The sequence below is a fragment of the Podarcis erhardii genome (assembly GCF_964252035.2).
Source record: "Podarcis erhardii genome assembly, chromosome: 2".
NCBI lineage: Eukaryota > Metazoa > Chordata > Lepidosauria > Squamata > Lacertidae > Podarcis > Podarcis erhardii.
In genome coordinates, this window is record NC_138498.1 from 37,208,215 (window position 1) to 37,221,496 (window position 13,282).

General features: G+C 43.2%; 1 protein-coding gene and 1 long non-coding RNA gene across 2 annotated transcripts; one reads left to right on the plus strand and one right to left on the minus strand.

Moving 5' to 3' along the window:
* Window positions 1-1,959: 1,959 nt before the first annotated feature.
* LOC309335664 (uncharacterized protein) lies at window positions 1,960-12,012 on the minus strand. The gene is made up of 2 exons (XM_081850900.1): window positions 10,625-12,012; window positions 1,960-5,484 (listed from the first exon to the last, which is right to left on the minus strand). Exons 1-2 carry the CDS (start codon window positions 10,974-10,976, stop codon window positions 4,889-4,891), a joined length of 948 nt encoding a protein of 315 aa, XP_081707026.1. The 5' UTR covers window positions 10,977-12,012; the 3' UTR covers window positions 1,960-4,888.
* On the plus strand, window positions 5,480-8,062 carry LOC309335736. The gene is made up of 2 exons (XR_014153686.1): window positions 5,480-5,706; window positions 6,554-8,062. It is a non-coding gene; the product is annotated as an uncharacterized lncRNA (long non-coding RNA).
* Window positions 12,013-13,282: the final 1,270 nt, after the last annotated feature.

The window sequence follows — 13,282 nt, forward strand, 5'->3', positions numbered from 1 at the left end:
TTTTTAAAATGTTGGATTGTTTTGATTGTTGTTAGCCGCCCTGAGCCCAGCTTCAGCTGGGGAGGGCGGGGTATAAATAAAATTTATTATTATCATTATTATTATTATTAATTACTCATTTGTCCCTTTGCTTTCCCTCTCCTGTGCTGACTTATTAGGTAAAGGTACCCCTGACCATTAGGTGTAGTCGCAGACGACTCTGGGGTTGTGGCGCTCATCTCGCTCTATAGGCCAAGGGAGCCAGCGTTTGTCCGCAGACAGCTTCCGGGTCATGTGGCCAGCATGACTAAGCCACTTCTGGCGAACCAGAGCAGCACACGGAAACGCTGTTTACCTTCCCGCCAGAGCGGTACCTAATTATCTACTTGCACTTTGATGTGCTTTCGAACTGCTAGGTGGGCAGGAGCTGGGATCAAACAACGGGAGCTCACCCTGTCGTGTGGGGTTTGAACAGCCAACCTTCTGATCGGCAAGCTCTAGGCTCTGTGGTTTAGACCACAGCACCACCCGCATTCCTGACTTAATAAATCAAGTCAAAAATTGTAGTGTTGTAGTGTAGTATAGTATGTGGCACTGAGTGAATATTTCCTTAGTTTAACTCGAACCCTATGTACATGTTTGTGCTAAACATGACTAAGAAAAAGTATTATCTTTTATAAACATCAACAGTGAAACACATTTTGGTTGTAATAAAGAAAGATGCTTTATTTCTAGGGGAAAAATGCATTTGTCATATAACTGGCCAAAACATTATCTTCATAAATTAAAGACTCCTAACCGGGAAGAATTAACTTGAGACATGAATGCCTGTGTCCACGATGAAAGTAATAACTGAACCTGAAAATTAATTTCACACCTGTCTAAAGAATTCAGTCACTTTACTCTATTATACAAAGTTCCCTGTGTGTTATTCCAGGAATACTGATACCAACATCTTTGTCATGTCTATCAACATTGAGTAAGAATTCCGCCCTGAAACACATTCAGGATATTACAATTGAAATGGTATGCAAGATTCAGAATAGACAAGATGTGCTACTGTTCCCATCGTTACAGCCCCCAAACTTCTTGCTTTTTGTTCTGGTGCACATGGTTTTCCTTTTGAGAATTCTTGCTCTAAAGACAACTGGGTATAGTTGCTGAAGGAAGTACATCTAATATTGGGGGCAGGACAGAAAGCACAGCCCTGCTCCCCAATATTGCCCCATATGTGAGCAATACATGTATAGGGCCTCAAGGCTGACAGCAGCATGTCCACAAAAAGATGATTTAGATCAGGTGTGGAGAACCTTTCGTCCTCCAGATGTTATTTATCTACAACTCCCATTACCCCTGTCCATTGGACATGCTTACTAGGGCTGAAGGGAGCTGTAGTTCAGCAACCTCTGGGAGGGCCAAAGGTTCCCTGTTCATGATTTAGATAAAACCCTTCCTTCTAGAGAAGAATCCTCATAGTATAAAGTAATGTCATCATTGCCAGCTGATAAAGGAACTGTTTCCAAAATCAGTTTGCAGCTGCCCTTTAATGAAGAATTATTTATTTTGTTACAATTCCCAGAGGGACAGCTGTGTTAGGCTGGCGCACCAAAACCAATAAAGAGTCTTGTGGCAGCACAAGGACTAACAAATTCATTATAGGATCAGCTTTCATGGACCAGAATCCACTTAAGCAGATACATGATGTGCAAGAGTGGGGAATCTGCTGCTGATCTGCAATTCCCATCTTGCCCGATCACAGGGCATGTTGGTTGGGGCTGATGGGAGTTGCAGCCCACTGGTTCCCCACCCCTGCTGAAGTGCAATCCCCAATTGGCGTGGATATGTACATACATGGGGGGGGGGGTTTGACAGGGGTTAGTTCAAGAGAAATGCAAAAGGACAGTGATAATAACGTAAAAGCAAAATAAGTATTGTAACAATTAACAAGGCTGCATTGACAAAAGCATAAACACCCCATCCTTGGTAGGTGCCACCAGACTCTCTGTTATTTTCATTATTGTGCAATTTAAACACTGTGGTGATGTATAACAGAAACAGGCTGAGAATCTTAACAAAATTAAGCAACAGTGTTGTGGGTAGCAACTCAATATAATGTACAAAAACAGATTTAGTTCCAAAGCAAGGCAACTGCTTTAACATAACATGAAGAAACACAACAGTAGCAGGTCTACAGGACACAACCTTTGCCTGCATACAATTTTTTACATTTATATGTTACGAAGTAATATACAGTCAAGACATGTTTGCATTTCCATCACAGTACAATTTTGATTCTTCAAATGTCTTCACAAGTTGCAATTCTCTCTAGACATCTTGGTTTAGAGATCCCTTTGCTTGCTCCTGTGACCTTTGCTTCTGGCATATACTATCACATTTTGCAAAGATCCAATTCTGTAGATAGTTTAGGCAAAGCCTCATCCTACTCGAAGCAAAACAAGATACAGACTAAGTGTGTAACTCAAGTGTATATATAAAAAATTCACAAAAATAGCAGTTCCTTGGTTTTGCAGGCGTCTCCATTTTTCCCTGTTTTTGCTCACCTTTTATTCACAGATGTCCATATCCACTTAAGTTCCTGTAGTGATGTGGCTATATCGAACAGCATGAGCCATAGGAAACATTTGCCTCCATCTTCATTCCAGATGGAGCAGTTTTTCTAGCAACTTACCTCTAACTCTGTTGCATCAGTTAACAGTAACTATTCTGAGATAAAAAAAAGCACTGCAAGGCACTACTGCACAAAGTCAAAGTTATGGTTCTATTGTAATATTTACACTGAGATTCATGTTGCAAAAATAGATAATAAAAATTCAGGTAGCCAAACATAAACCCATTTCTCCTTCTGTCTTGGATGATTCCATGACTGCCAAAGAATTATCCGGAAGAGTATTGGCCTCTGCTGCTAATTCCATTTGATTATTTGCACAATACGGTTTCTTAAGTTTTTATTAAAAACCACATATGGAACTTCTTACTTCTGCACCTATATCTGACCTGCATAGATAAGCTCATCCTCAAGCTTAGACGAAACCCCAACAAACTGATGAATATGTTCTTTGGTCATAATACAGTTTACAACATTATCCTGACCTCCCTATACTAAATGACAGCTTGTGAATTCAATACAAAATAGTAAAGGGGGTGGGGGAGAAAACATAAACGCCGCCACCATGGGCAAATCATTTATCATCATTCTGACAAAAAAAGCACAGAAAATTGTAATAGCAATTTCTATTAATTATGGAAATGGCAGCCACTTTACAATACTTAATTAGGAGTTTTAACTAGATGTCACAAAATAAGTGGCTAGTTTTTCAAATTTCACAATCCTCTTTGTCAGACAGGTTGTTAAACAAAACAAGGTGTCATGGAGAGAAGAGATCTGTTGCTGGTAGAGGGCATGGTAGAAGCCCTATCACCAGTAACGGAGAAGCCCCTTGCAGATTGATTAGGTTAGTTTATGCCAAGTACAGATGGTTCAGGTTGCACCAGAGAGCATTGGGACAAAGAATCAATGGCCACCCCCCCTTTGAAAATACCTGAGTAGTGATTCAAAACCAAATCAGAGACAGGTTCAAGTGCTGGCTTTGCAATTTCCAAAGTGAGCGTGGTCACTGATTCTTTGTTTCAAATCATTTGCACATGGCATAAACAGACCTAATCATTTGGCAAACGTTTTCCTGAATCGCTGTGCTAAGGCAATCACATATAGCACATGCGACTTCCACTGCGCTCTTACTAGCAACACCTTTTCCTCTTCTCTCCCTGTCCTCTTCCTTTTTGCGTGTGCATTCCATATTCATCCCGATAAAGAGTGAAACAAGAAGGTTAGTTCACTACTCTGAGGTCCTAATAACAGTATTATGATGCTGGGGCTGTGTGGATTTTCTCTCATGGTCCAATAGGGTTGACTGTAATTATAATTAATTATGGATACTGAAGAGGTAATATGGAGGTTCCCTGTACTTGTATTAAGCAAGTCTTTCCCACCAGATGTAATTCCATGTCCTTAAGGTAGTCAAAGTGGGAAAACGTATATCAGAATTACAAATAGTAAGATTGGGGGGGGGGGAGAGAGATATAAACTGGTACAAATGGCAATAGACAATGAATACTTCCTAAGCGCCACCACACTAGGGAATGATGGTTGGGAATCACAGCCAATTATTGCTCCAAATGACCTCTTCTAGACAATGCAACTAGTCTGCGGCAGAAACTCAGCCCTCAAATGACTCACAACCCTCAAATGGCTTACTCTGGAATAGTGCATAGCATTCAGTGACCAGCTGGAGTAAGCAATTTGTTGACTGCAAGAGAGAATCAATGCAAATGCAAATATTCAATGCTGAAAAACACGTATATGCATACTTTGTGTGGTCTCATTTCCCCTGTCTACCCAATACACTTGCACATACAATTTGTTAACATCTGAAAAACTGTTTCACCTGTTTTTGCTTGGGTTCCTTATAATGACTAGTTACATACATGTGCCTCTCTGAATAATGCCTTGCAGACAGAGCAGTAAGCAGATACCTGGTCCACAGCATTTTTCATTATACCATCTTACAAGTTTCCCTCAAAGAAATCAAAATGTACAGTTTCATTAACAATGAGTGTATACATTGAAAATCTTCATGTTAAAAGGGAACAGTTTCCTTCATCTGTTATTAGACAGTCCTATCGTTGCAGAGATTAGTCAGAGGAACATATCTATCAACCTATGTCATCTATATATGTAAAATGCAGTTCAAAGCTACCTAGGAACAGGAAGCCCATATCCACTCGTATTCATCCAAGTGTGCAATTTGTAAGACACTATATGATGGTCAAGCAGCAACAAACCCATTCTTTCTGACAAAACCAACACATATTACTAGCATCTTCCCAACTATCCCAAAACCTGATAGAACCGCAGGACTTTCTTCAGGTCTGCCAAGAATAAATCAGCCCCTGCATCAGATAGGTCATTGACATCAGGCAAAAACAGGTTTGCTTTATCAGACGTAATCAAGTTATGCGACAGAAAGTGTACACCAATTTCATTACAAAAGCCTACCATTTTCTTGTTAACATGCTTTTGAGCTTTCGCTATCTGTTCAGGATTTTGGTCCATCTTGCAAGCACGTCTTGGCAACAGTGAAGACCAAACTATGGTAGCATTTGGGAATGCTCTTTTAAGAATGCCCAAGTCATTTTTCATGGATATAATGAGAGACAAGTTATCATTGGGAAGTAGATCATCTTCTCCAATATGAATTATTATAAGGGATGGAGAAGAACGGAGATGATAAATTTCATGCAGAAGAGGCATGAGCTGTTCCCACTTCATTGCCTGTATCCCATGCCAATACACATATGCCCTTGAAACAGAGATGCCCAACTGCAATCCATGTGGTAGACTTTTAGCTCTCTTCTTTGATGCCAAGATCACAGAATTGCCACATATCCAGATTTCCTTTGGGGGAGGTTGCTGTCTTCCAGCACCTAAAAGTAAAATGCCACATTAGTTCAACTGCTTCAGATTGACCCCTGCACTAGCTTACTGTTCCTCCATCCTGAAAGCGCTAGTACTAAAAGGTTAAAGACTGAAATTTAAAATCTATAAACATGTTAATATGCTAGAAAATTTGATCAGCATTCTCTCCAGACCAAAATCAAGAGACCAAGCTAGCTGCACTTTTGAGAAGACAGAAGTCCACTAATAGAGTTTGGGTTAAGAGTTTGGGTGTAATCTTCGATACCTCCCTCTCCATGGAGGCACAGATTGCAGCTATAACAAAGGCGGCATTTTTTCATCTCCGCCAAGCTAACCAGTTGGCTCCTTACCTCTCTCGCCCTGACCTAGCCACTGTGATCCACGCGCCGGTCACCTCCAGACTGGATTATTGTAACTCGCTCTACGTGGGGCTGCCCTTGAGACTGACCCAGAGACTCCAGCGGGTGCAGAATGCCGCAGCGAGACTCCTTACGGGGTCTTCACTTAGAGATCACATTCATCCGGTGCTACACCAGCTGCACTGGCTCCCGGTGGAGTACAGGAGCAGGTTTAAGGTGCTGGTTTTAACCTTCAAAGCCCTATACGGCCTAGGGCCCTCGTACCTACAGGACCGCCTCTCCTGGTATGCCCCACAGAGGAACTTACGGTCTTCAAATAAAAACAACTTGAAGGTCCCAGGCCACAGAGAGGTTAGGCTGGCCTCAACTAGAGCCAGGGCTTTTTCGGCTGCGGCTCCAACCTGGTGGAACGCTCTGTCACAAGAGACAAGGGCCCTGCAGGACTTGACATCTTTCTGCAGGGCCTGCAAGACAGAGCTGTTCCACCTGGCCTTTGGTCAGGGCGCAGCCTGACTCCCTCCTTTGGCAATCTTTACAAAACTTTAGTTTATGGTTGCCATCAATTCTGATTTTAATTAATTTTTATAATGTTTTTATAATGTTGTACTGTTTTAGTGTTGTTAGCCGCCCTGAGCCCGGCTTCGGCTGGGGAGGGCGGGATATAAATAAAATTTATTATTATTATTATTATTATTATTATTATTATTATTATTATTAGCAGCAGAATTAAAACATTCGCAGAAGCCTGTTAAGACAACTGACTGAGGAAAACCCACTAAGAGGATCAAGGATGGGGTAGGGTGAACAGTGCAGCTGAGCTCAGCACACGAGGAAGCACACAAAAAAGGATATCCCGCTCCTTCAGCTGTAAGCACTGGTTTTCAGGAACAGGTGACAGGACTATCACTGCCACGGGTCATGAAAAGAGCTGGCTGCAGAACCAGTCTCAGCAACACTAATCCTTCCACTATGAGCAGCAGCCCAGATGATATGCAAGCAGGGAAGACAACAGGAGCTGAGTGATCCTGACATCTGCACTCACCCACTTATGAACCTGAGGCTATAGTGTACCTAGCTGTAGCAAATGCAGCTCAATCTGACCTGAATTGAAGAAGGTGCAATAAAGTGTTTTTTCTGACCAAGAAAGGCCATTAAGCTGCTTTCACAGGAATAAGCATTCTGGAGCAATTTCCCCCACGAGGAAAGGCCACAGCAGAAACCAGCAAGTAGAGGCAATTTGGCATGCCTCATTTTCTTGCCACCTCAGAATTTTAGCATGGCCAAAACATGGTAATCTTATGCTGCGATCCTTAGCATACATGGTAAGGAGTAATGGCCACTGGGCATATGGAACTGACTTTGGAGTTAACATGCTTAATTTTGTGTTGTTAAACTATATTTTACATATATAAATGGCAGAGAAAGGAGAAAGAGAGTGCATCTGTACAGTATTCTGTTTGCCCAGTTCAGTGAACTCTGTGCAGTTTTAGCAGATCTCACCACTGCTGTTTTCACAAACATATCTGTATGAACCAAAATTCAGGCAAACAGAAAAGATGCACCTCTCTCTTTATTTTTTTTAAGAGTCAAACCCTGCACTCAAACCTGCCTCTCCTCCATCAGCAAACAAATACTGCAGGTCTTGACAACTGCAGGTGATATGCTGCATTTTTTCGTACGATTAATACAAAGAGTTTTATTAGGTAAGAGGGGAACCAGCAAGATTAGCCTACTTACCTCTGTGATGAGACTAGTGTCATTTAGAATGAAGGAGGAGGATATAATCAACCACAGCAGTAAGAGTAGGAAGACAGCAAAATTCAGTGAGTGGTGAAAATAGGCAAGAGCATGGAGATGGCCATTTGAATGGCAGGTGGTGCTAAGAACCTGGTTTGAGAGTTTTTTTAAAGTATCAAAACTGCAGTGACATAATGCAGTAGATTCTTTTTGGCTCCATTAGCTTCAAAATCCGCACACAGAGAAAAATAAGGGGCACAAGTCGCAATCATTACACTTTGACATCTGTGGAATGTGAATTATACCTACCACCTGTAACTCAGTTCCATAGAAGTTTTGAACAAAAGCACCAGAGAGGAAAAAGAACACTTCCAAAAAGAGCATCTGACTGTAATTAGCTGGTTTCTTTTTATTAGATGGATTAATATTTAAGATAAATATAAACAATATATGGCAACAAACAAGGTTTTAAAAACGCACAAAACAAAACTACATCTTAACAAAGTCACACATAACTTGAAAAACTAGGGTAGAAAAAATTATCTGAACCTTGTTTTGTTTCAAGAACACAGAATCATACCACTGGAAGAGAAGATGAACAAGTATAATACTCTACTATGAAGCTGGTCACCCCCCCCCCAAGCTTCCCACAGCCCATGCAATCCAGAGCAGAGTGCCCTACCAGTAACTAAGTGGAACTCAGAAATGTGCATGATGTACAAATAGATCCAGGTGTTTAAGCAAAGGAGATGAGACATATATTGGTCATAAAGGTAAAGTGGATTTGATAACTAAAAGTCACTGCTTCCAGTCTAATGTTGCCACAGTCACACCTTCACCAATTACGGCATTAATAAGGGAGACCAAATCTAGCTCTCTGCTCCCAGTGCTATCATTGATTATTTGACCTGGGGTAGCTGAGGGAAGGAATTATGTGCATAGCACCTATGCATGCACACAGAACATTTCTGGAAACATACGTCTGCAGCAGGCTGTCTAGTTTTTTGCTGGATAAGCTATAGCAAACCACATGAACCACGTATGGAGATCCAAAATAAAAATATGTACTTCAGAAATTTCTTAAAGCCAATGAGATTCTTTGGTGCCACAGAAATTCTGGGCACCCAAATGCAGCATTCAAAATTTCTGTAGTTGAAAAACTTTTAATTTCCAGCTGAATTTATTAATGGTCAACTAGGAAAGGTGGCTGAGTGATGAGCCTCTCTTATGCTGGTCACAGTGACTGTTCCCATCTTTAAGGCATGCCCACAGTGTTATTGAGCACTGCTCAGCAGTACAAAACTTTAGGCTGCCGTTTTTGCAAGACTTATCCAGCAACATGGTGGGCATGTCTGCAGGGTGCTCCCTGTCCCTAGCAGAGATGGTTTCAGGGTGAAAGGACTACTATCTTCTTGCTGTCGATATGCCCCCAGGCAGGTAGGCAATCTCCCCACTTTCTTTGGTCCAGCAACATGATATCCAAGGGCACCTGCCTCTGCTACATGCTTGCCCTCAGTCCTGAAGAAGTCTCTGGTGATGCATACCTGGATTTTGATGCTGTATGAATCCTGCTCCTGGTGCACTGCTGGATCCTTCCCAGCAATCAGCGCGACCTTGAGAGCATACTGTCCCAGTTGTTCCCAGGCAATATTTTATGTGAGCTACAATGTATTTTTCACTTGATAGTATTTGGACCACTACCCCTGGATACATGTATGCATTCACTCAAGTATTTCCACAAGTGTACTTGATCAAGGAACAATGGCTGGTATGGATTTGAGCCAGCAACCTCCTGAGTTTGTTCACGCTTGCTTGGAGACAGCACTATTGCATTCTCTTGTTTGTTGCTACCACTTGATTCTATGCTTTTCTTCCATTGGGGTTTGCTAGAGGGGTAAAATGTTTTGCCTTCGAGCCAGTAATCACCTAAGTATGTTTGCTACCACTTTAGCAGACAGCACCAGAAGGGCCCCTTGAATGTGACTGCTGCCCAGTTGTCAGCACTTTGTACATGTTATGGGCACAATGGCATGGCCAAAATGTCCCCAGCTTGGCTTACTGGCTCCCTTCATGTCTGCATTATACGCAGCATGTTCCGCATAGCACCAGATTGATGGACAGTGGCACTGTTTCCCTTTTTGTGTATTTTCCAAGTAGTGTGTTTCCCCACTCCCAGTCTGAGTATGCACTGGATATGGCAGCCTTTTTTCTGGCAAAGCAGCAACATATTGTTGGTCTCAGTGTAAGACAAACATATGATTGCTTTTTTAATACAGTATCTTTGGATCAGCTATAGGCAGAACCAAATGCTAGACAAAGAGAGGCCAGAAGCACAAGACAATAAAGATCGTCTTCTTCTACAGTACTTACATCTATTGTTCAGAAGTATAAGGACCTGCTGATCATGCATTGTCTGACTTGCTGTATGACACAATAACATTAAAGCTTATCACATATAGTATGGTACCTACACTGATTCAGCAATTGCTTTTTCTAAATATTTCAGGATTTTATATACCATTGCATTTGTGCCCATATTCTTTTTCAACTCTTTATTTACTATTTTCTGGTTTCATAATGGGTATTCCATTGCCTTAATTGTTCCACTTGCCCACTTTAACGCAGTCACTAAAAATCTGCATTATTAATTCAGAAGTTTATGGTGTGGGGTGCACAATCAATTTATACCACAACATGTGTTTTCTGCATTTTCTAATATTCCACAATTAATTCTATCCTTTCTGGCCTTGTCAAAGGCCATGGGACACAGAGACAAAACTTTCCGTTTCCTGCTAAATAAAGAAAAATCTACCCTTGCTCTCAGTGAGTTGCAGCTAGATATATAGTTGGCACAATTACCACAGTCATGCCACACTAGGCAGCTGTGGTTTGGAGGCTTTTCCATCCTCACTCACTTGCTGCCATTTTTTCCAAACAAGTGTGGGACAAGATACAGTGGCATGGAAATGGCAATCCCTGCAGGTTTGTGTTTCGGAGCATCTGGCTTGAGGTTGCAGCCCCACCATATTGGAGGGCGCCTTGTTTGACTTACCCATCACCTGTTGCACGGCAGTTATCACAGACGTACGCATCTCATTGACAGCCTTCTTCTTCTTCCCCCCTCCTTCCAAGCGGGGAATAGGATTCAGGCCTCCCGGAGGGTCTACTGCCGGAGGGGCCACTCCGTTGCTGCCTCCCGGATTCAATTCCGGGGTGCCTCCCGCTGCCGCCATGGCTTCTGGGCCAAGCAAGCCACGCCGGCCAGCGATTAAAACCGCCTCCAAGGCTTTCATGAGGGATGGGTTCGGGGGACTGTCTTTAGGGTTGGGTTCCCTGGGAAGCTTGTTTTCTGGCATATCGGGGACGACAAGGCTGTCGTCACTGGGCCTCTTGACTGGCTCCATGGCAGAAACAACGGGGAGATGTCAGGGAAGCTATAGGTTGCTCTAAAGGCCCAAATTTTATTGCAGGTATAAGGGAAACCCCAGGCCCCAAAATAACCTATAAATATAGGGCGCTGCCTGTCTCTTGGGGCAGGTGCTTTGTAGGCTCAGCACTGAGGTGCTTCACGTCCAGCACTGAGGGGGCGGCAGCCTAGCAGCACAAGTGAGCGACCTTTTAAGGCGGGAGGCGAAATGTAGGGCCCTTCGAGGTGGAAGGCCGAGGCGGCGGTTACTCTGCAGCCGGAAGAAGCGCGAGAGCGGAGGGGTCCAGCCCAGGCGCCCTTCTCTACCCCCTCGCCACCCTCCCCGGGTCTCAGCTCCCGAGAGAGGCGCGGGAGTTTCTGAGGCGCCCCCCTCCCACGAACTCCGCTAGGCCCCGGGCGCTTCCTCGCCAGAGAGGAGCGAAGAGGCAACGGGCCGTTGCCCTGGAAACGCTCGTCGTCGTCGTCCCCCTCTCTCCGTCACCGCGAGCGCCGGACAAACGACGACAGCGGCGTGTGACCGCGAGCAGGGAGCAGCTTCCCATTTAACATCGAGCGGGAAAAGGACCCACGCAGCCGCCGTAGCCAATGACCCTTCTTCCGGACCGAGGAGGGAAGCGCGCGTGCGCACCTGGTGCGGCGCGGCTCGCTACTGTATCCTAGACTCGCAATGTGTAGAGAGTCGCCTGGAGGCCTCAGTTCGTGGTTCAGTTTAGCCCTCGCTCCGCTCTCCGCCTGGCGGAGGTGACAGCAGCGCAGGACGGCAGATCACGCATGCGCAGTGTGGAGGGAGGAACAAAGATGGCCAAGCTATACCTAAAAACTGCATGTGTTTTTATATGCAACAAATGTGCCTGGGCTGATTTATATGTGTAGGTGCACATTTAAAAATAGTTACTGCGCCATAAACACAGTGGGCTGCCCACGTATGCTTAACCCTAACCCTACTTCCCTGAATTCAATAGAACTTATATCTGAGTACAGTAGTAGACATGGTTAGGATTGTGCTGCTTAGCAGCATATAATTTACATAATTGCAAACATGACAAAAGTCATCAGCAATAAATAAAACTCATCAGAAAGTGCCCAATCAAATGGAACGATTTCCACATAAATCATAATGGGATCTAAAAAATACAAGATACAGAAAGTTAATAGCTGTAACAGTTATTAAACAAGACCCTGGGGCCAAGAGTCATAGAATCATAGAGTTGGAAGAGACCACAAGGGCCATCGAGTCCAACCCCCTGCCAAGCAGGAAACACCATCAGAGCACTCCTGACCTATGGTTGTCAAGCCTCTGCTTAAAGATCTCCAAAGAAGAAGACTCCACCACACTCCTTGGCAGCAAATTCCACTGTCGAATAGCTCGAGTCTGTTCGGCAGCCTCAGCTTTTGTGGCTGGAGTGCAATCCAGTTACCGTAATTCATGGACGATGCAATTGTAGCACCTTCCTGACTTGTCTTAAATGTTCAAGTTGACTTGAAGCTGGCAAATTATAAGCAAAAGTTGTTTTGTGGGGAATGGGGACAATGCTGCCTAATGGTGCAAGTAGCCACCACTGAAACACTTGTCTTCGAAAGGATTTCTTTTCTATTGATGAAAGTGAGTTGGAAAGAAATGGCATAGAATACCGAGGAAAAAACATTTTGCCTATGCTCTTCACCAAACTACAGGTGACAATCTTATGCTCACTTGATTAGGAGGAAGTCTTATGAAATCAATGAAGCTCTCAGTGAGCAACTCTCAGTAAGATCACACTGTTATAATACATGAATTGTCTATTATTTAATGAAGATATCCCAGCATGTGTTCTTACACCCACCGAGTCCTTTTGGACAAGATGCATTTCTCTCCCACTGCTTAACAAGCTATGGATTCATTTCCATGTTAAGTGTTAATTTTATCTCTGCCTTAAATTCTAAGCAGGTATTATTACTCATTTAATGATCCAGGGGCTCAGATTTTTTATTTTATTTTATTAATTTGTTGATAGCTTGTAATACTGCTCCTTCTGAACAGCCATACTGGACTGAAGGGTGGAGAATTGCAATGTGGACATTTAAAATAAATAAAAGTCTCCATCTTACTGGAGAATACAGGGTCAATACATAACTATATTCTGAGAGTTCTTATATGTGTCATGGAGTATTTAGTTCAAAGGCTGTATGGCTTATTCCTACCAGGGGAAAGCATGTGAAATTTGAATTGAAAACTGGAATAAAGTGTTATTTTAATCCTAGCCTGAGATTTTGGGACTATCTCCCCCGCCCCACTTCCTTTCT